Source organism: Notolepis coatsorum, assembly GCF_963971535.1.
Source record: "Notolepis coatsorum genome assembly, chromosome: 8".
Taxonomy (NCBI): Eukaryota; Metazoa; Chordata; class Actinopteri; order Aulopiformes; family Paralepididae; genus Notolepis; species Notolepis coatsorum.
This window is the reverse complement of record NC_140172.1, coordinates 136,380,899-136,404,987: the sequence shown is the minus strand read 5'-3', so window position 1 is coordinate 136,404,987 and position 24,089 is coordinate 136,380,899. Positions and strand designations below refer to the sequence as shown.

The window sequence follows — 24,089 nt, the reverse complement described above, 5'->3', positions numbered from 1 at the left end:
ATTTTATTTTCTCAAGTTTGAGAAAGAACATGACACTATTGAGCCATTGTGCTATAGAAGGACTGTTGGCGGATTTCCAGTCTAACAATATAATGCGTCTCGCTAAGAGAGATGTAAATGCGATAATTGTTTTTTCTTTAGAGTTAAGAGCTAGTGTCTCAGTAGGGGTTCCAAAGATTGCTATCAGTGGATATGGCAACAGAAAAATGAAGTACTATGGACAAAGTGTCGAAAATACCACTCCAGTAGGTGTGGAGTTCTGGACATGTAAAGAACATGTGACTAAGATTGCAGGGTGTGTTATGACACCTACTGCATTTATCCTCCACCTCCGGGTATATCTCGGAGAGCCTGGATTTGGAGAAATGAACTCTATGTAGTACTTTGAGTTGTATGAGGCTGAGACGAACACAGGACGTAGTGGTGTGTATTCTCTATATGGCCTCATCCCACCAGTCATTATTAAACTCCATCCCCAGCTCCCGTTCCCATTTGGTTCTAGCTTTGGTTGAATCACTGTCGTTGAATGACATAAAGGTATCATAGATCCTTGAGATAGATGCTCTTTGGTGTGTATTTGAAGTAGGGCTGTCCCCGACTAAGGATTTGGATGGTCGACTAGGATTGGCCAAAATTTGCCGTTAGTCGACTATTGGTCGACGTAAAAAAAAAGAAAAAAAACGTATTAATTTTTTTTAAATTTTTTTTTTAAACTTTTTTATCATTACATTTGGGCTGTGGGGGTGCTTAATGTCTGAATGAGTCGACTGAAGGCTTCTTGTGCTCTGCAAAAGCATGCAATTGGTCCACTGATGGATACATCTTGATATTTGTCTAGTCTAGTGTGTTCATTAGATGGGTGAAATCCTCTTTCAGTGCCTCTGTGCCTGTTTTCGTAGGCAGTTAGCCTCTGGTATGCGTGGGGGGACAGATGGTTATTACATATTGGGGCCATTGTGGATGCATAACAGAACTTAAAAAGGCGTCTAAGTTGCTGCCAGATCCTTAAAGTGTTAAAAACCACTGGGCTATCTGTAAACTGGCTAGGTTTAAAAGGCAGAGAAGAATAGATAAGGGCAGGTAGGGAAGATGAAGAGCAGTAGCGAGACTCTAACCTACACCAGGGAGTGTTAGGAGACTCAAGCCAGTAGTTGACCTTGTGAATGTGTGCAGACCAGTAGTACAGGCGAAAATTGGGCAGTGCATCGCCCCCACTTAGCTTGCATCTCTGAAGGAGAGCTTTGGAGATTCTGGGTGTTTTGTTGCCCCATAAAAAAGAGCTATCATTTGGTCAAGTGTCTTAAAGAAGTTTTGGGACAGGAATAGAGGGATATTTTGAAACAAATAGAGAAATTTGGGTAGAATGTACATTTTTATGCTGTTTACTCTGCCAATCAACGAGAGTGGGAGACTGTTCCATCTCTGAAGGTCAGACTTGGTCTTGGAGACTAGGGCGGCAAAGTTAGCAGAGAACAAGCCAGATATTGAACGGGTGACGTTGATTCCAAGGTATTTAAAGCCGGACGTGCTAAATTTAAAGGGCAGGTCTGAGTGTTGCAAATTCAGGGCAGAGTTATTAATGGGGTAACATTCACTCCTTTAAAGATTTAATTTGTACCCCGAAAATGAGCTAAAATTGTCCAGGATGGATAGAATGGCTGGGATACCAGAAGAAGGATTAGTTATGAACAATAGAAGATCATCCGCATATAGAAGAAGTTTGTGCTCAATTTCCCCACGTACCACACCCTCAAACAAAGAAGAGGACCTCAGTGTGATAGAGAGCAGTTCGATTGCCAGGGCGAACAGCAGGGGGGAAAGAGGGCAACCCTGGCGTGTCCCACGTGTGAGAGTGAAGTAGTCGGATCGGTTGTCGTTCGTATGTACGCTAGCCTGAGGAAAAGTATACAAAAGACGAATCCATGCAATAAACCTGTCTCCGAAACCAAATTTTTCCAGTACTGCAAAAAGTTATTCCCAATTAACCCGATCGAATGCTTTTTCGGCATCGAGGGAGATTACGATTTCGGGTGAATCAGTCTGGCTTTTAGAGTATATCAAATCAAAGAGTGTACAAGTGTTAAAGAAGATGTGTCTGCCCTTAATAAAACCTGTTTGCTCCTCCGATATTATTCCCGGGAGCACCCCCTCCAAGCGAGAGGCCAGTAGTTTCGCCATCACCTTTACATCGACGTCGAGGAGAGACGGGTCTAAATGAACCACAGGAGGATGGATCCTTGTCCTTTTTCAGAAGCAGGATTATAGATGCTTGGGTTAAAGTGGGAGGTAAAGAACCACCCTTAACACATTGGGCGCCGGGGTTGTGCCCATCATTGTACCCAGTCTGCCACCGTTGAAAGCCTATGGAGATGTTTACCTTCTTTGCAGGGCTATAACTTTTAAAATTGTATTGCTATATTGACATTACTATGGCCCATTCAACATCGATTATTTATCGTTCAGGATGTGGGAACGTTATATTTTTTCATTCATACATTGTTGTGTGAATACCTTCTAGAATATAAGTGTTTTTAAGGTTTTCTGCTGTAATTCCAAAAACGAGAGTTATAGGCCCTGACTCATATGATAGATTATCGATTGGCGTTTCTTTCCTATACATGCTATATTAAAAAATTCAAATGTATATGATCGGTATACATTATGCTTCATCATGCGTGAAGGAAAGGGGGGGGGGGGTCGTTTATAATTCCTTGATCGTCAGTAATGGCTTTATTTAGTATGGGTTGATATATTGATCAGATGGTTTGCAGTGAAATTAATAAACAATCAGGCTGAAAATAACGTTACTGTCCTCTTACCGTTCGCCAATGAGACTGGAGGAAAAAGATCCCAATTATATATTTTTTTTATCTACTTTTTCTCCCCATTTTTCAATTTTTCTCCCATCCCCAATTTCGTATTGTCCAATTCTACCCTCCCCTGTCTCAAACGTTGTTAGGCCATGCCTCCCACAAGCCGGCTGCAATGTGGACGAATGCCTTGCATCACGTGTCCCCTCCGGTACTCGAGGAGGCAGCCGTCGCATCTTTTCACCTGCACAGCGCGATCTCTCAGGTCTGCGTGGGAGGGACACGCCGCCCTCGTCGCTTCCTGATTCTACTGCGCAGGCGCACCAACCGACCTGTAGGAGTCGCTGTCCACAACGTCCGATCCCCACCCACCACCTTCCCACCCCCTAATACTGCCAATTGTATTAGTATGAACGACCAGCCAAGCTGGTAGCAACGCAGAGAGCTGGGCTCGAACCCAGCATCTCCTGCGTTGGTGGCGAGCGCCTTGACCACTGCGCCACCTAGCCGCCCAATTATTTGACGCAGATCTCCTAGATCCATTTCCGGTTTGTATGGCGCAATAAACGCCGAAATCATATCGATTATTAAGTTTAGAAAGCGATCCAAATGCACTATAGTGTTTGTCTGGATCCACGTAACAAGATATTACTGCCGGAGGGATTTCCTCGATGCACCAGCGCCACTTCCGTTTTTGGCGAGAGTGTAACTCGCCCGACCATCCACCAGGCGGCGGTATTGAGGCGTTGCAATCTCATACAGGGCGCCGCTGCAGTCCGGAGCTTGGCTGGATGAATTATAAATGCCATGGCGAAATTTTTTTATATTGATCCCAAAAACGATTTATGCCGTTGTTGGCGTTCAACGCATGGCGGGCAAAAACGGTGTAAGTCGTTCTTGGCGACCAATGTGTTAAGTGATTCCTCGTACATGGGCATTAGAAGTGGGGACAGTTTGTTGTGGAATTTCCTATAGAATTCAACACCAAACCCATCGGGGCCTGGAGCTTTGTTGGTCTGCATTGTCAAAATTTAACGTACTATCTCCTCAGTAGAGCGGTGCATCCAGGTCCAATACAGAGGCAGGGTCTATCTTTGGGGCTTCAAGCCCATCCATGAAAGCAGTCATTTTAGAGGTATCTGAAGGAAATTCTGATTTATAAAGAGGAGTAGTATGATTTAAAAACTTTATTAATGTGTACAGGGTCAGAGGTTAGGTTTCCAGAGGGGTCTTTAATTTGAGCGGGAAGCTGCGTTCCTTTTGAGTTGATGGGCGAGTAAACGTCCTGATTTGTCTCCATGTTCATAGTATGTGCTACGTGATTTCATTAAGAGCTGCTCCGCATCACAAGTTGAAATAAGGTCAAATTCCGCCTGTAAGTCCAGTCGCTCTTTAAAAAGTTCGGGGGAGACTTCCGGTACGAGAGGAAACGGGTAGCACGCGTGTGCTGGAGCTCCTGGTCAAATAAGTAAAAAAACTGATGAATAAAGACCCGAAAAGAAATAAAAAATGGAGATGCAATCGAGGAACAAGGAGGAAACAAGGAATGAGAAGAAGAGAGAAAATGAGGGATCTCTGAGAAGGGAGAATCTGAAGATACAAAATCCCCATCGCGAGGGAGAGAGGGACCAGGTGGAAGGAGGAGGTGGGCCGGCCGCGCTCGACAGGGAAGTGCCAGGATGGGCGGTCTGCATGCAGGCCGAGATATTGGCATATATGAAAACAATGATGAAAACAATGACGGACGCAATATTGGCGGATATGCAGACAATTACGGACACGATAAGGACCGATGTCGGGAGGCTGGGGGAGGAATTGAAGACGGAGCAGGAGGATATCGGGGGAGAAATGGATGCGGGATTCGAAGCGGTCAATGAAAAGATGGTGGAACAGGGTGAGAGCGTGGCGACGTTGGAAGGGAGAACGGCAGAGGCGGATGAATGGGAAATGAAGATACACAAAGTACTGACAATTGCAATTCTACAACAAGAAAAAATGAAGTTAAAGCTGTCGGACATGGAAGGGAGACCGCGGAGAAATAATACCCGGTTATGGAGATTGGAGGACGGAGTGGAAAGGGAGTATATGGCCCTGTATGTGGTGATGGAGATTCAGAGAGCCCACGGGGCGCTTGCGCCGAAGCAGCCCGCTGGCAGGCCCCCCCGAGAGCGGTTACTATTAACTTTTTGAGATTTGAGGTGAAGGAAATGATAAGGAGACGTGAAGGAAGAGACGAGGTGAAACACGGGGAGGCGAACGAGAGGAGTACATAAAGAACGGATTAACCACCCCAGCTATAGACAATAATGCCCAATGGAACACATACACGAATGCGCACTATAATCACTGCAGATGGAAATAATTAGGAGGGTAAATATACATCACATAGAATAATTGGAGGAGTAAACATGCTACACACAGAGAATGGAGAACTATAATCACACAGAGGTTTACACACATTGGACTGGGATGAAGGAGAGTCAATGGAACATGGGACTCGAATCACGGGAGGACTGGAAGGCGGGGGTCTCGGAACAGGAGGAAAAGCAGACAGAGAACTTTGACCAGGAGTTCTAGCACAATAAACAACACTAATGTTGGACAATTATAGTGAGAGGAAGGGGGGCCAAGACATCAGGCACCCCTCGCCACTAGGCAGAGCCCTCTCAACAGGAGAGCCAATACTCTGCACCTACCAGCAGGGGAGAGGGGGAGACACATGGATCCCCCGTGCACCTTGGGAGCGATTTATGTAAAGTATATATGTTTTAAATGTGCACATGGACAAATATGAAGGACAAGAATACAAAATGTTGGACATGAAGAGAGGCTTGGAGAGCCTCCTGCGGGGGGTATCTTAGTCTCTGGGGGGGGGGGCTTCTCCAGTAGGAGGGCTGATCCCCCTCCAAACCGCCAACCGGGGAAAGAGTGTGCTTATTGTATTGTTAGTTTCATTTGTGTGTGGTGATGTCGGTGACATGGGAGGTACAGTGGGTTTCCTGGGGTCCTCGGCCATCGTGCCTGGGCGGTCAGGTGTCGGGACCGGGGGGGCACCGGGCTTGGCGTCGCGGGGGGTCGGGGGGCCATTGAGGCGTGGTGCTTAGACCTTCTGCGGACCTGGGCTTGGGGCTCTAGTGGGCCAGGGGCCTGGCGGTCGGGCGGGGGTGGGTGGGGGCTCTGGGGGCTCGGCTCTGTGCATGGTGGACCAGGATATGGGGGTGTTCCATCTCTCGGGGAGGAGGGAGGGGTCTCTCACAGGGGGATCAGAGAGGCGGGACTTTGCCCGGCGGGGCCCTGAGTGTTGGGGGGCCGATGGGCGTGGGGTGGGGCTCTCGGGGGCATGGGGAATAGCGGGCTTGGCTCGGTGGGGGGGAGTCCCCTATCCTTTCCTCTACCGGGCCTGGCCCAATTGATTCAAGGGACCCGTGTCGATGGGGGCCCGGCTACGGGCGCAGCGGCCTAAGATATGGGGGGCGCCAATGGGCTCAACTCAGGGGGGTGGGGGTCAGCGTTTAGGCGGTTTGACCCGGAAGAGTGGGATCCCGTGGGTTGTGGGTTGGTTGTGCGTGGGGTGGGGGGCTTGGTGGCATGGGAGGTAGCGGGCTTGGCTCGGTGGGGGGGAGTATTGCCCCTCGCCCCTCTACTGGGTCGGGCCCAATCAGATTCAAGATGCCCGTGTCGCTGAGTGCTGGACCCCGCGTGGGACGGACCTGGGATGCGGGGGAGCCCGGTTTCTAGGGGGGGAGGGTGGGAGGTTCCTCTGGCGGGGGTCTGGGAAGATGAGCGCAGCCGAGCTCAAGGGGCCTACATCATTGTACTGTTGTGTTATTGATGTTATTGTATATGTTGTGTTGTATGTCTATGAGTGTTCAATAAAAATGTAAGTTAAAAAAAAAAAGTTCGGGGGAAGGCTTTAAAGTAGGGATGTCCGATATTATCGGCCGATATCGGCATTAAAATGTGATATCGGAAAATATCGGTATCGGTTTTCAATTTTTTCTTTTGTATTTTTATTTTTTTTACATTTCTATGGCCGATATCAGCATTAAAATTTGATATCGGTATCGGAAATTAAGAGTTGGACAATATCGGTATATTGGTATCGGTAAAAAAGCCAATATTGAGCATCCCTAGTTTGAAGAATAATTATGGTCTATTTGAAGTATCTTAAATGTGAGCTCTTGGAGCTTAGCTTTGTGTACTTTGTTCGAGTGAGCCGAGTAAGATATGATTTGCCCTCTGAGAAACACCTTCAATGTTTCCCATAGTAAGGAAAAGGAGGTGGAATCGTTCTGATTTGTAACAAGAAAATCATCAATAGATTTTGAAATAAATTCACAGAACTTTTTATCAGATAGGAGGGGATTCAATCTCCAGAACCGGGGGGTTCTGTTTTGAGAGGAAAATCTAATATCTAGGGTCAAAGGGGCGTGGTCTGAGATAACAATACTTAAATAGTCAGACGAGTTGACACAGGGAAGCAGTGAACTATATAAAAAAATAATCAATTCTAGAATAAGAGTGGTGTACTTGGGAGAAGAAGGAAAATTCTTTGGCTGTAGGGTTGTAGTGACAGCAAATATCCAAGACAACAATAAAGTTTTGCAGATCCGACCCCAGCCACATACATACACATTCACACACATTCCCCCGACCCCCCCTAACCCTAGTTCACTAACCATCTCCCCCTGACCTAACCACCGCCCACCCCCCACACCTATTGTCTCCCTGACCTAGCAGTGAAGACTGCAGTGTACAATTTCCCTAGGAAGTCGTTTGCAAACTAAAAAGCAAACGGCTCGGTGACTAAGCTGAGCTAGTGGAGTCCTGCAGACTGTGTACAGCATTTATTAAAGAGTAATGCGCGTGCGCGGGGCTTGAGCAGTAACAAGCAATCATGACTGGTATTGGGTTAAACATAAAATTGAAACAAAAACATTACATATAAACTTAAATTAAATAGTGCTGTGCAAGAAATGTATCCCAAACGGATCCATTTTCTAATCCTGAAACAAGGTGCTGAATGAAAATCGGGAAACAGCTTCTTCAGCTCAGAGAACTGTAGACAAGAGTTTAGGTTAGAGCTATCAAACCCAATTCAGCCTGTAGACTGTGGCATTATGGCCCAAATATGTCTTAAGACCATTATTGCCATGAAAACAAAAAATATAGACTAGCTTTAGCAAACGATCAGAAGAGCAGGGCATTAGTATTGTAGCCAGTGTGGATAACAACATGTAAACAATTGAGTTGTAGCAATTCAACAATTGCCACAGGCCATGGCCATCTATTACAAGAACGAAATAAAAAATATTAGGGTATGATAGATTGCATAGAAATTTCAAAAGGTTCAGAGTTATTAACAAGAATACAAAATGTGATCACCCACTTCCCCCTAGGTTACATTTTGTATCATGAGCAATCCGTTATAGACACAGCAACTCGGGCATGTGTGTCTCTTGGAGAGAAAAAATATATATATAAAAAGTCAGTTAGTCATTAAATACCTAGGAGGGGAAGGTGTCTATGACACCCTTCTATAGTGTGGGTTCATTCAGTCCTTACTTTTATTAATCTTGTTGATGAAAGTTTGAGCTTCTGCGGGTGACATGAATACCTTATCTTCACCGTTGTAGGATATGCGCAGGCGAGCTGGGTGAAGTAGACCATATCTCAAACCCTCCATCTCCCGAAGTTGGCGTTTGACGTCATTAAAGGTTGCACGGGCCTGGGACACCTTGGACGTGTAGTCTGGGAAGACGAGAAAGGGCTTGTCTTTGTAAGTCATCTTGCCGCCTTCTCTTGCCCGTCGCTGGATGTCGATGCAGTCCGTGTGATAATGCATGCGGGCAATTATAACCCAGGGCCGCTCACCGAGTTTTGGTTTGGGCTGAGAGGACCTGTGGCATCTGTCCAGCATGGGGGCTTTGTCGAGGTGGAGTGAGTCTTTGAGCAGCGTAGAAATGAGCTGTGCCAAGCAACTCGCTTCTTCGGGGATCCCCACCATCCTGATATTATTTCTGCGCAATCTGGATTCCAAGTCTTCGTGCTTATCTTCCAGTTTGGCCATTTCAGCTTTGAGGCTTGGATTCTCCTTCTGGAGCGCGACAATGTCATCAGGGCAAGCCAACAGGGCTTGTTGTATCTCTTCCAATGTCCTTTTTAGCGCATCCGATTCCAACTGTGTTGCCGCTCTGTCGGCGGCGAGTTGAGTTTTCACAGCTTGTAGTTCGGATTTAATTGTATACAAATCTTCACAGAGCGTTGCTTTAAGTTCTAACTTGAAGATGTTTGCAATGTCCTTACGCCAGTCGGCGAGGAGCTCTAGTTTCAAGTCGGCGTGTTCCACAGGTGTTGCTGCGGGGTTGGGATGGTAGTAATCAGCGGGAGGGGAGTCACCCGAGAGCGGGGATTGTTGCCCAGGATTCTGTTTACCGCGTCTGTTCAGCATTGTAAGCCCCTTCCAAGGATTGAAAAAACTCAGTAATAAGTTGTTTCAGGTTTTTTTTTGTTTTTTTGTTTAAGCATAGCAAGCACAAATGTACTAAAAAAAGTCGAGTCTGCAGGAGCTTCTACACCAGCGTCTTACTCCATGTCTCACTCAACCGGAAGTGAGAGTTGTGCCTTCCTGATGACTTGTCGTACAGAACTTGTAAGTCGCTTTGGATAAGCGTCAGCTAAATGACTAAATGTAATAGGTTAACAAGTACGCTAATTGTTTTATCGGCTTCCACAGGGGCTGAACTGGAAAGACCTCTCGGAGAAGAAGCTGGCCAGCCCGTTCAAACCAGAGCTCAAGAGTGAGCTGGACACTGGGAACTTTGCTGAAGAGTTCACCGGCATGGATCCTGTGTACTCCCCGGCCACCACGCCCCCCAGCACCGACCGCCTGTTCCAGGTCAGTACTCCCCAGCCACCACGCCCCCCAGCACCGACCGCCTGTTCCAGGTCAGTACTCCCCGGCCACCATGCCCCCCAGCACCGACCGCCTGTTCCAGGTCAGTACTCCCCAGCCACCACGCTCCCCAGCACCGACCGCCTGTTCCAGGTCAGTACTCCCCAGCCACCACGCCCCCCAGCACCGACCGCCTGTTCCAGGTCAGTACTCCCCAGCCACCACGCTCCCCAGCACCGACCGCCTGTTCCAGGTCAGTACTCGCTGGTCCAGGTCAGTACTCGCTGGTCCAGGTTAGTACTCGCTGGTCCAGGTTAGTACTCGCTGGTCCAGGTTAGTACTCGCTGGTCCAGGTTAGTACTCGCTGGTCCAGGTTAGTACTCGCTGGTCCAGGTTAGTACTCGCTTGTCCAGGTTAGTACTCGCTTGTCCAGGTTAGTACTCGCTGGTCCAGGTTAGTACTCGCTGGTCCAGGTTAGTACTCGCTGGTCCAGGTCAGTACTCGCTGGTCCAGGTTAGTACTCGCTGGTCCAGGTTAGTACTCGCTGGTCCAGGTTAGTACTCGCTGGTCCAGGTTAGTAGTCGCTGGTCCAGGTTAGTACTCGCTGGTCCAGGTCAGTACTCGCTGGTCCAGGTTAGTACTCGCTGGTCCAGGTTAGTACTCGCTGGTCCAGGTTAGTACTCGCTGGTCCAGGTTAGTACTCGCTGGTCCAGGTTAGTACTCGCTGGTCCAGGTTAGTACTCGCTGGTCCAGGTCAGTACTCGCTGGTCCAGGTTAGTACTCGCTGGTCCAGGTTAGTACTCGCTGGTCCAGGTTAGTACTCGCTGGTCCAGATCAGTACTCGCTGGTCCAGGTTAGTACTCGCTGGTCCTGGTCAGTACTCTCTGGTCCAGGTTAGTACTCTCTGGTCCAGGTTAGTACTCTCTGGTCCATATGATGATACTGTACCTCTGGCCGCCTGAGACCCACTCCTATTCAAGCTCCTTCCTCAGTGAAGAGAAGCAGGCTATTCTCTATCCTCGCGCCACAATGGAGGAATGAACTTCCCACCAGTCAGGACAGTTGAAACGCACCAAATTTTTTGCTAAAAACACACTTCTTCAATCAATAATAATAATAAAAAAAAACTAACCTTCACACTGTCTTTTACTATTATGCACTTTTCTACTAAGTAATCTACTGTGCCTATATTATTGCCTACTATGCTAATTTGTCTAGACTACTATGCACTCAAAAGTGTTCCACTCAAGTTCGTCACTGTTTGACGAACAATATCACTTAACCTGTAAGTGCACTTATTCTTTAAATGCACCTATTCCAGTCTTAAATGCACCTATTCCAGTCTTAAATGCACCTATTCCAGTCTTAAATGCACCTATTCCAGTCTTAAATGCACCTATTCCAGTTCCAGTCTTAAATGCACCTATTCTCTACCATTTCAGGGCTATTCGTTTGTTGCTCCCTCCATCCTGTTCAACAAGAATGTGGTGATGGGGGACTTCATAGAATCCCACATGGCGGCTGACAGACCCGGCTCAGCCACTGTCCAGAAGAGCGCTATGCTGCAGGTAAGAAACCTGTTGATGTTGGCGATTTGGTGACCTGGTCCGGCAGCACCGAGCTTGTCGGCACCGGTACCACTCGGCTCTCAGTACCCAACCCTGGCGTAGAGCGTCACACCCCTGCAGGCCTTGAGTAATCTACTGTGTCTATATTATTGCCTACTATGCTAATTTGTCTAGACTACTATGCACTGTTTGATGAACAATTTCACTTACCCAGTCTAAGTGCACCTATGCTCTAAATGCACCTATTCCAGTCTAAGGTCGCTTTCACACAGGGGCTGTTTGGTCCGGACTATCGGACCAGAATTCGATAGTCCAGTTTTTCGGGTTTGTGTGAATGCGCGTCTAACTCGGTCCGCGGATCAAACACACAAACTCTGGTCCGACCAAAAACATGGGTCTCGTTCGCTTCATCGGACCAAACGCGAACCAAATATAGGAAGTGCTTATTATTACCACTGCTCGCAGCATTCACTGCAAAACAAGCACACTGCATCTATCTCTCTATCTATCTATCTATCTATATATCTAACTGTGCATCTTGGGAAGAAGGAAGAAAAAACGCGGCTTATTATATTATTACCGAGGCGCACGCCATTCACTGCAAAACAAGCACACCTACACATATGGGCAGAAGACCAAATAAAACCGCTACTTGTGGGCACTCATAAAAACAACGTGGTGTACAAGTTGTTTAGCGAGAGGATGGTGGTAATGAGCTACAATGGATCAATGCCACGTCAAAACTCGCCTCCACTGATCTGGAGGGCTCGCAGTCCACACACACATTTCCACTGTCCAATAGACGAGCGCCCTTTTCGACCGTGTGACATTGTTCAGAAAGTTCGGTGCGCCTGACAGATTGCTATGTGAACGCAGGCGAACCAAATGAAGAATGCAACAATGTTGCAACTTCACCACCAGAACCGCACCGAGTCCACAAACTATATGTGAAAGCGACCTAAGTGCACCTATTCTCTAAATGCACCTATTGTGTTTACCTCGCTCCTGCGTGGGGGAGAGATTAGCAAAAAGGTGACCTGGAACTATAAATGCTCAAACCCCTACAACCACAGATGAAAAGGAACCTACATGGGAATCTATAGCAGCCTTTACGTACCAATGATGTCGATTTGTAGTCCTTCCTCAGCACAATGCATGCTATAGCAGCCTTTACGCACCAATGATGATGTCGATTTGTAGTCCTTCCTCCGCACAATCCATGCTATAGCAGCCTTTACGCACCAATGATGATGTCGATTTGTAGTCCTTCCTCAGCACCATCCATGCTATAGCAGCCTTTACGCACCAATGATGATGTCGATTTGTAGTCCTTCCTCAGCACCATCCATGCTGTTCCGCACACCAGCACCGGATAGTTAGCCACACAAACCCGTCCTGCTTTGTGTGAACTGTGGAGCACAGTGAACGTCACAGACGGGAGCTCCACCCCGTTGACTGGTTTGTGGCTAAATATCCAGAGCTAGGGGCGACAGCGGCTCAGGAAGGTAGAGCGCCGAAGGTTCCCGCTCCTCCCGAGCAGTGTGTCAATGTGTCCTTTAGCAAGACACTTAACCCCTAACTGCTCCCGATGAGCAGGTTGGCACCTTAAAAGCGGTTATATAAATGCACCATTTACTTTAGTACGAGGAACGGCATGGATTGTGCTGTGAAGGGACTGAAACATCATCACTGGTGAGTAAGAAATAGGCTCGGGTTGGCGGCTACGTGGTGCAGTGGGCAAGGCGCTCACCTCGAATGCTGGAGACGCTGGGTTCGATCCCAGCGCTCCACATTGCTTTCAGTTTAGCTGGTCGTCCGTACTAATACACATTGGCAGTATTAGGGGGTGGGAAACTGATGGGTGGGGATCGGGCGTTGTGGACAGCGACTCCTACAGGTCGGTTGGTGTGCCTGCGCAGTAGAATCAGGAAGCGATGGGGGCGGCGCCCCTCCAAAGCGCAGACCCCTGACGCTGAAAGATTGCGCCGCGTAGGTGAAAAGATGCGACTGCTGCGACCTCGGGTATCGGAGGGGACTCGTGCTATGTATGGCTTCGTCAACATTGCAGCCGGCTTGTGGGAGGCAAGAAACAGCGTTCGAGACAGGGGAGGGTTAAATTGGACGATACGAAAAAATTGGAGAAAAAGTGGATAAAAAAAAAATAAATAGGCTCGGGTTCAAACATCACAACTTTTACTTGAATGAATCCACTAGTCACTGTGGCTGTTGGACGCCCCGGTTTGACTTTGTCTAAGTGGCTCTGGATGAGCCACATGCCATAATCGCCTAATGTGTAAAGACGACTGTGTCGGAACATGCAGGAGGTTGAGTAAACGCACAAGACGACCGAGCGCCACGTGATGTTTTTTACGTCAGTCTTGGGTATTAGATGCTGCGGTGAGATGTGGAGCCTGTTGCACAACCTGTCACTCCTCACACACTTCCCTCATCGTGTGACTCACTCTCTCGTTTAACCCTTAGTTTCACTACCACTACAGACCGTTAACCCTTTCACTACCACACTACAGGCAGTTAACTGTCTGTAGTGTGGTAGTGAAAGGGTTAACCTTCTGTAGTGTGGTAGTGAAAGGGTTAACCTTCTGTAGTGTGGTAGTGAAAGGGTTAACCGTCTGTAGTGTGGTAGTGAAAGGGTTAACTGTCTGTAGTGTGGTAGTTAACCCTTTCACTACCACACTACAGATGGTCAACCCTTTCACTACCACACTACATACGGTTAACCCTTTCACTACCACACTACAGACGGTTAACCGTCGGTAGTGAAAGGTTAAACTTGAGTAGTGTGGTAGTGAAAGGGTTAAGGTTTCACTCAGAGTTGGATCTTCCTCAGGTTATAATGACATGTCAAATGTTTACAAATAATAACGTTATATAGCACCTTTCATACAAGAATTGCAGCCCAAAGTGCTTCACAGCAGTAATGTAGACATAAAATAGACCCAGGCATAACATGAGCATAAAATTGGCTAAAATATAGACCGCCTTAAAATGAGCAGAGCATTGACATAAAATGATTTACAAAATAAAAGCAATGCATTTTATATATAATATTACACACATACCCATGGGTAATCAGCCCCACCGCTGACAGGTGGGTGCACCCAAAGTATTTAAAATCGGAGCACATTACTAATGAACTTCATCATCGAAGTTAAGATTTGTCATTATAACCCTTATAAATGAAGATCCAACTTGGATGGAAACATTGGTGTTTTTCTTTTATCATTCTGGGAGCGTTGCAAGCCCTTGGATTTTAATTCCTGTGTTTCACAGTTTGGCTCCAAAGAAAGGGGGGGATGTGCGTGCAATCTAATCACAAACTGACCAGCCTACTTCCCCTTCCTCTCGCTGTCCAGGAGTCACACTTCTTCAAGCAGTACGAGCTGTGTCTCCAGGGCTCGCCGCTCGGCGAGGGAAGCTTCTCTGTGTGCAGGAAGTGCCGACACAAGCAGAGCGGCAACGAGTATGCCGTCAAGATCATCAGCCGCAGGTGACGAGAGAACAACACAGCCTGTAACACAGCATGTCCACCACCAAGGTTCCTAACAACCAGGGGTGTAAAGTACTTGAGTAATTGTACTTCGTTACAATACTTAACCTCTTCCACCCGGGGCCTATTTTCTGAAAATCCGCCTAAAATACATGCATAAATGGAATATTGCTCCACTTCTACAAGGTCCATTTGCATATTCTTGGTATGTAGGGACATCTATGGACCTCAGTGAATGTATTCCCAGTGTCAGAAATATTGTGTCTATTACTAGGCTTGCTTAAATTGTGATGAAACAAAGGAGAATATGAATTATGATTTTTCTTTGCATCTTTGACAGTGAATAACACCATGCTAATAATGACCAAACATTAAAAACTGCCACTGATCTCGTTCAGTACCTTCTTGAGATCATGTGTACAAAAAATCTAAGGAAATGAATAAAGGTAAGATGATTAAACAGAAGGTTCTGTAGATACAGTACTGAATTCTCCCATCCGGACCAATGCAATTTGAAATATTATAGAATATAGAATAGCAGGCTTATAAATTACCTTATTATAGCCAATTTGCACATTTATATATATAATATACATATATTATCTTTCAAATGGCCGAGTTCAATTTGGATTTAGTATTACCAGGCGTGCATAAGAACAGATAATAAAATCTACTGTAATCTACTGTACTTTTTTATTTTCACCACGTGCAACCATTTTGAAACTAATTTCAGATCTAATTGTGATTGATTGTTATCTAATATTGATTTATGACCAGATGTCATTTGCGGTCCACCGACGGACCGCACGGGCGGAAGAGGTTAAGTACTGTTTTTGGGGATTTGTACTTTACTCTACTATTATTAGGTTTGTATACTTGTACTCCATTACATTTCAGAGAGAAAAAAAACATACTTTTTACTCCTTACATTTAAAATGCAGACCTACAAAGTACAAATCTCGCAGGTCCAACAATTTTAATTAGTATATTTGTTTCTCTTGCCGATCTAACGTTAACGTTATTAATCCTGCGGTCGCACTTTATTTAAAGGTGACATGCATTATAAATGTCTTTTTTGAGTCTCTAGCATTGTATTATAGTAATAGGAGTTAGTATCAATGTGTTTTTGTGTCTAAATACCATATTGGCGGATTGCTCTCATTCAGCTCAGACCATTTCCTGCTAGATTTAATTAGGTCATCCTGATTTGAGGCATATGTTAACGTCAGCGGGCGCTGGGTAAGCGGACAGTGATCCGATTGGCTCTGTGGTTGTAGTGCACCAAACGGGGTTTGAAAGAGCGAGAGAGAGAGAGAGAGAGAGAGAGAGAGAGAGAGAGAGAGAAAGAAAGAATCAGATAGACCCTCGCGACAGAGCACACATACACGCTGTGCCGCGCGGAGCTGCTCCCGAATCGAGAGAGAGAGACCACCGTGCAAACACTCCGCGCGCACTTTGGTTACTTGAAGGAGAGAGAGAGACTGAGACTTGTTACGCGCAACGCTAGTCTGTCTCGGAGTTGTCTCGGAATGGATTTGGTAGCTTTTTTCTGCGTCTCCGTAGACCGTGCCGCACCACCGTTTTAAAGTCTTAGTGAAGATTGATTTATATGAAAACCGATTTATGTATTTTCTTTCTCTCTCCCTCCCTCCCTCCCTCCCTCCCTCCCTCCCTCCCTCCCTCCCTCCCTCCCTCCCTCTCTCTCTCCCGTTATAATAACCATATGAAAACCAGTGAAATCCTTTACCACGTTAAAGGAACATAACGCCTACATCTCCAGAGTCAGACAAGAAGATGGATACCAATTTCCTCTGTGTTTACTAAAAACTATTCCTAGCTTAGCACAAATGAATGTAAGCGGATATGAACCACTGGTCCGTATCCGCTTCCATTAATTTAATAACATTTTTATTTATTCATACATGGAATTGTTACAGTCCAACAGTGTCTTCAGTACATATAGTTCACTTAATATGATCGACTAATTTGTGCTAAGCTAGCTTGCAGCCGGATAGCTTTCTGCTGAACACAGAGAGGAAATTGGTATCTATCTTCTTGTCTGACTCTGGAGAAGACGATAATAGCATTTCCCATTGATATTTATGGATGAAGATGGTGCTCTGGTGACAATCTGTACAGTCAAAGGAGAGCAGGAGTTAACTGTATTACAACCATGTCTTTCAGTGGAGGGGACTTTTCATTTGGCTTCATTTGGCTGTGATCACATTGATACTCAAGTCAACTTTTCTTGTGTTTGACTGTCCAGGATGGAGGCCAACACCCAGAGAGAGATCGCTGCCCTGAGGCAGTGTGAGTCTCACCCCAACATCGTGAAGCTGTATGAGGTCTACACTGACCAGGTACCACAGTACTGCTTTATTAGTACAACAGTAATCCTTTTTTAATTTATTTTTTTATTCTTTTACTGTTCTGGCAACATATTTTGGCTAAATATGCCTTGTTTTATAAATGTGTATTGATAACATAGTGCCGTAATAAAATGTTCTAATACATATGCATGATCAAGTTCATCATGTGCTTTTATTTTGATATTCCTTAATTCCATGTTGAAATTACGCGATACATTAAGTGTGGGGTAATGAAATGGGGTTGCGGTATAAAAAAGTTTGAGAACCCCTGGTCTCCACTGACCAGGTACCACAGTACTCCTGCTTTATTAGATGGTATGATAGTCGCAGTAGAGACGCGTGTGTGTGTGTGTGTGTGTGGGGGGCGGGGGGTTGGAATCAAACCTGTGACATGGTACACGGAATGCACCTCAAAGGCATGGTTGTGAATTTTGGTCCTTCTCACCACTGCTGTTTATCGGTAGAGTTCCTTTCTCAGCACAGTCCATCCTGTTCCTCATACTAGGTCCAGATATTTAGCCACAAACCAATGCAAAGTCAATGGGGTCGAGCTCCTGTCTGCACAAGCTGACTGAGGAATACGTTTCAGTGAGCATCTGTCAGCTTGCACAGGCGGGGGCTTGGCCCCATTGGTTTGTGGCTTGCAGCTTGCACAGGCGGGGGCTTGGCCCCATTGGTTTGTGGCTTGCAGCTTGCACAGACGGGGGCTTGGCCCCATTGGTTTGTGGCTTGCTTGCGTAGATGGGCATCATGTTCCCCGGGATGAAGGCAAGCGGCGTGCAAAAAAGTTAGACGTTACACCACAAAAACGAAATAACTACTTGATGAGGGGCCACACAGGTACTGGCATGAGGGGGAAACTTAAAACATCAGGTAATCAAATCAAATCAAAGTAATGGAATATATATATATAGTGGGAGAGGGTTTTGGGCTCAGCCCCTCCCATTCCTCACTTTTGGAAAACAAAACGTAACTCTGCCCAGACTCCGCTATGAGCAGCTGCATGACATTCTAAAAGTATCCATACTAATAAAATCGGAGCATTGGAAATTTGTTCTTAACAGCTGGGTATCGCGATACCTTTCTAGTATCGGTGTATCGTGCAACCGTACTTCTAAGACCAGTGTTTTCACTGCATTTACCTTTAGCAGTGGTGCTTGGGATCCGTGCAGCACGTTTCCTCAACTTTGTTTCCCATGTCAATCATGTGTGGTCTCTTCTGGCCTCTCTCTCTCTGTCTCTCTGTCTCTCTGTCTCTTCTGGCCTCTCTCTCTCTCTGTCTCTGTCTGTCTCTTCTGGCCTCTCTCTCTCTCTCTCTCTCTCTGTCTCTGTCTCTCTGTCTCTCTCTCTCCCCCCCTCTCAGTACCACACGTACTTGGTTCTGGAGTTGTTACGTGGCGGGGAGTTGCTGGAGAGGATCAAGAGGAAGAAGCTGTTTGGAGAGGCGGAGGCCAGTCAGCTGATGAGGAGTCTGGTGTCCGCAGTGCGCTTCATGCACGAGGCCGGCGTGGTGCACCGAGACCTGAAGCCAGAGGTAGGTCCCCCCCCACCAGGTCCTCCCCTCCACCAGGTCCCCTCCACCAGGTCCCCCCCACCAGGTCCCCACCACCAGGTCCCCACCACCAGGTCCCCCCCACAGAGAGTAACACCACAGAGCCTTACAGTAACACTACAGAGCCTAAGGCCATGGTTAGACTAGTGTATTCCTGGCGTTTTTTTATACGTTTTTGACGACGTTTGATGTCCCTATTACACAGAAAATTTTTTTTGGCGTTTTTTTGTGGATACGGCTGAAACGCAAAATTGCGTTTGCGTTTGGAGATACGAAAAAGAAAAAAAATCGACAACAGCGTGTAGTCAGCACGCTAGCCGTTGTTGCGAAAACGCCCATGCGCAGTAGATACCATCTGCGTGCCCTTCCGGTGACAACAGTGTGTGTGTTTGGGACAGAGCTCCGTGTCCCAAATAGCTTCAGCTACCATGTGTTGTCAAGTTATTGTTATAAGGACCCCAGTCCAAGCTACAACAGTCTGCATTCCCTTAACAATTGTTTGTATTGAGCCGTATTGTATTGTACCCATATGCAATATGTTAAATAAAGTTTACATCCATTCATTCTGCTAGCATTACCGATTGCATGAGCAGCTGGCTAACGTGAGCTATCAGGATTCAGACCCTGTTAGCTCAGAGCTCCTCTTTCAACTTAACAAGCATTAAACAAAATGGCCCAGTCATCTATTCACCTTTGTTTAATACACACAGCGTTGTCTCTAATGTTATCTAACTACTGATAGCTCGCGATATCATCAGTTTTGGTGCTGGCTAAGTAGCGTGAGCTAACGTTAGCTTCTAGCCACAATGCTATATTGTTATAATGGCATACTCCATTGACGTTAGCATGCAGCTAACAATGCTACCGATCGTTTTTTAGACTAAACTATCCGCTCTTGGTGGTCACTTGTGTTGATGTTAGTTTTGTTTCATCAACAAATGACAGGCAGAACACACAGTGAATGTATCCGTTTTGTTTATTGCACTTTTATTAGGCTTTGCTGAAAAAGAATTGCTGCATTGAGTAAATAGGCAAGATGGTGGCGCGGCATAGGCGCCTGCCTTATTGACATTTTCTTTGCTGGAGCTTCCAGGAAGTGTATTGGCACATTCGTTCTGATTGGTTGAAATTGCCTTCATGTTTGCCACCTACTGCTTTGGCAGTGTACTACATCAGTGTGCTCGGGTGACAAAAACGGAAAAAAAACGAAAGTGTGACTCGAGGCGCACGACGTCGCGGCGATACGCATATGAAAACAATACGAAGATGATACGAAAGGTGTAACCGCCGCCTTAGAGTGGACCTTCTTGCTGTGAGGCAACAGTGTTAACCACTACACCACACTACACTAACGCCTTCGGCCATTATTGCACCCTGTTAGAAACGGGTTAGTTTATTTTCTCTACCGAGCTGCGGCGCTGGGGGGGTCCTAAACACTCCGGCAAAACACACACTTGTAGGGATAGTTTGGACTACTGACCCCGCCCGCCCGTTGAAGTGCAATGCCCAACAACGTCGGAGACAGGATCGCTGTGGATAACTGGAATTCTCCACTTGCACAATCTGAATGTAGCCATTTCCGGCTGACTTCCGGTTGCCAATAGCACTTCCTGTCCCATCCAAATACATTGGTTTTAGCTACTTTTCTCCCCTTATTTAAACAACTTTGTCGTCACAGAGAGGCAATGAAACGTTTGTATTATTATAGTATAGAATGTATTTAATAAGCAAACGTTTGTCAGCAGGGTTTTTGGGCTGTATTTCATGTAAAAACGTTTACTGTTAGTTTCCTTGCTCAGCCAGCATTAGCTAACCGAAGCTAGTGGTTAAACAGGCCGGATTAGCTTTGAGCTAACTATCTTTCCCGACCCATGTATTCATTCCATTCTAAACATAACGTTAGTTTACAAAACATGACCCGTCTATATAACGTTGAGGAACAAATTATATAGACGGGTAATGTTTTGAACAACTAACGTTACGTTTAGAATGGAATGCATCGGCAAAGATCCGTTAGCTCAAAGCTATTCCGGCCAGTTTATCAACTTCCTGTCATTTAGAAATATGATTTTATAGTGAAAATCATTACCAAAACGTCCGGAAAAACCTAACGGGAGCATTATAGACGGTCATACAAATGTACAAATGCTATAAGGTGGCAAGAAATGCACTATAAACAATACTTTATGCATCGGCAAAGATCCTTAGCTCAAAGCTATTAAGGCTAATGCTGGCTAACAAGAGGCTAGCGCAAGAAACGACGCCGCAAAGTATTGTTTATAGTGCATTTCTTGCCACCTTATAGCATTTGTACATTTGTATGACCGTCTATAATGCTCCCGTTAGGTTTTTCCGGACGTTTTGGTAATGATTTTCACTATAAAATCATATTTCTAAATGACAGGAAGTTGATAAACTGGCCGGAATAGCTTTGAGCTAACTATCTTTCCCGACCCATGTATTCATTCCATTCTAAACATAACGTTAGTTTACAAAACATGACCTGTCTATATAACGTTGAGGAACAAATTATATAGACAGGTAATGTTTTGAACAACTAACGTTACGTTTAGAATGGAATGAATACATGGGTCGGGAAAGATAGTTAGCTGATTTTTGCACGTTGTCCAGAAGCAACTCACTGAGACTCGACGGCGTTATTAGACCCATAGCTATACTATAAAATATAGGTTTAGCTCTACAAACTACAACTACATTTACATGGGGTTAATGGACTGCAAGGAAGGGGTCACTTCCCGGAAGGGGCGTGGCACTCAATGTGTTAAGGAGCACCAGAGGACGGAGCCTTATAAAGTGAGCTAGCAGTGACCTTCTGACCTTAACACATTCGGGGCCATTGGGCTGAGTCTAATTAATGTCAAGAGGACCGGGAAATGTAAACAAACGTGGGGCTGTTTGTACAGCTAAATCTATACTTTATAGTATTGCTATCTGTCCATTCTCATTGTCAATTGAGTCCATAAACCGTCCCTTCAAAATGGCTTAAAGAAAAAATAATTCATCAATAGGTTCTCATTTTATAGCGCCGTGAATATAAGCGTTATACGGGATTTGGGACTAGTATATTTTCTGGAAGGCTAGTTATAGGGCTAATAGCTGCTAACGTTATATCCAATGGCATTTCCGTTTTACAGATGCTACAGAAATAACTCAAACTGCATATGATCGACACGATCCCAAAGCATGTATGCATGAAAGGGGGGGGGGCGGGGGACGTCGTTTATCATTATTGATTACCAATAACCGTGTTCGTCTAACTAGCCACATAGGCCGAACACCTGGATGGCTATCAAAACAATGCCCGATCGGGCTGTAATTTATGTGAAAAAGATCTTACTGTGGTCCGGGCTGATCCCCCCCCCCCGAGCATTTCCCCGTTATCGATCGCCATCTGGTAGATCGATATGTCCATTGGCTGATGATAAATCCCCTTATTGCATGGTGAAATCTGCAATCTGAAACGTAATCCAAGCTACATGCTGCACATCCAGAATCCTGCTACTGAAATCTCCATTGAAAGAAAAAAAAAATACTGATACGTTCAGCCACAGGGCACACTGCATTATCACGATAGCGCCCCTAAGAGGATCTGGCCGGTATTGCACCTTGTCGAATTCATAGAGTAGGGTAAATCTGCAGTGCCGCTCTGCGACCTTGAATAGGTTATTCAAATGAAATAAAAGCAATAACAACTTCCCACAGATATATCCGTGCCTCTGTCCACAACGGGTGGAATCGAAAAACACAGAGATCTCCGTGCTCGGGCGGGAATGTGTTAAGGAGCATCAGAGGACAGCCTTATAAAGTGAGCTAGCAGTGACCTTCATCAGAGGACAGAGCCTTATAAAGTGAGCTAGCAGTGACCTTCATCAGAGGACAGAGCCTTATAAAGTGAGCTAGCAGTGACCTTCATCAGAGGACAGAGCCTTATAAAGTGAGCTAGCAGTGACCTTCATCAGAGGACAGAGCCTTATAAAGTGAGCTAGCAGTGACCTTCATCAGAGGACCTAACGCCTCTCTTCTCCTGCAGAACGTGCTGTTTGCAGACGAGGGCGAGGGCTCCGCGCTGAAGGTCATCGACTTCGGCTTCGCGCGGCTGTGCCCCGCGGGCAGCGCCCCCCTGCAGACGCCCTGCTTCACCCTGCAGTACGCCGCACCGGAGCTCTTCAACAGCGCGGGATACGACCAGGCCTGTGACCTCTGGAGTCTAGGGGTCATCCTGGTAATCACTCTCTTATCATGTCATGTTCTACTGCTTCCTACTTCCTCCAGAAAAAGTACTTTTCTAGTGTTTTGATTAGGATTGTCAGTGATTCCCGCAGAAATTAAATATACTTTGGGGGAACGGGAAAAAAAAATTTACTCACCGAGCACTCATTGCCACCAATGCAAATGAGTGCTCACTGAGTAAAAAAAAAACACAATTTTATACACAAATTATACTTTGGGGGGAGACATTATACTTTGGGGGCCCCCCAAAGTATTAACATGCAACCGGAATCACTGATTGTTATTATGTGTGTCTCTCTGTGTGTGTGTGTGTCTCTGTGTGTTTTCAGTACACCATGCTGTCAGGCCAGGTGCCGTTTCAGAGCGAGGAGCGGGGAATGACCTCATCGTACGCTGCCGACATCATGCAGAAGATAAAAGAAGGAGACTTCTCATTGGCTGGGGACGCGTGGAGGGGCGTGTCCGAAGAGGCCAAACAGCTTGTGAAAGGTGTGGGTTCATAAATGACTCTCGGAAGAGGCCCGGTGTTGCCAGAATGTTACATGATAAACATTAACCTCTTAAGCCCTAGCCATATTTTCAGAAAATCCGCCTAAAAGTACATACCCAAGTAAATGGAAGATTGCTCCACTTCTACAAGGGCCATTTGCATGTTCTTGGTATCTAGGGACATCTATGGACCTCAGGGAATGTATTCCCAGTGTCAGAAATATTGTGTCTTTTTTTACAGTGTGCAGTTTTTTCTTTTCTTCTATTTTTTTATGGTGAATAACACCATGCTAACATTGACCAAAAGTGAGCACCTTCTTGAGATCAAGTGTACAAAAAATCTAAGCAAATTAACAAAGGGCAGATGCTTTACAGGAGTTTTTGTAGATACAGTACTGAATTTTGCCATCCGGACGCATGCAATTTGAAATATGAATATAGAATATCAGGCCTATAAATTACCTTATTATGGCCATGTGTCATACATCTATGGATCGGCCCAAATCTCCTCTTTCCAATGGCAGAGTTAAATCTGGATTTAGTACCACCAGGCAGGCGCCTGGTACAGGGCAGCAAAGGCTGTGAATGAAATCTACTGTAAGTGTAATGTCTATAGCTCCCCCATTTTCTACCGGATTGAGACACGT

General features: G+C 45.9%; 1 protein-coding gene across 1 annotated transcript in view; it reads left to right on the top strand.

The window, feature by feature from the left end:
- The window catches only part of rps6ka4 (ribosomal protein S6 kinase, polypeptide 4), a gene marked incomplete at both ends in the record, with an annotated part of 78,707 nt that overhangs the window by 29,408 nt on the left and 25,210 nt on the right, over positions 1-24,089 (top strand). Inside the window, 7 exons of the mRNA XM_084320560.1 lie at positions 9,547-9,708; positions 11,148-11,273; positions 14,648-14,781; positions 17,048-17,141; positions 18,514-18,684; positions 22,754-22,945; positions 23,283-23,442. Of these exons, the coding sequence (XP_084176686.1) occupies positions 9,547-9,708; positions 11,148-11,273; positions 14,648-14,781; positions 17,048-17,141; positions 18,514-18,684; positions 22,754-22,945; positions 23,283-23,442 (1,039 nt within the window). The remainder of the gene's footprint in view (positions 1-9,546; positions 9,709-11,147; positions 11,274-14,647; positions 14,782-17,047; positions 17,142-18,513; positions 18,685-22,753; positions 22,946-23,282; positions 23,443-24,089) is intronic.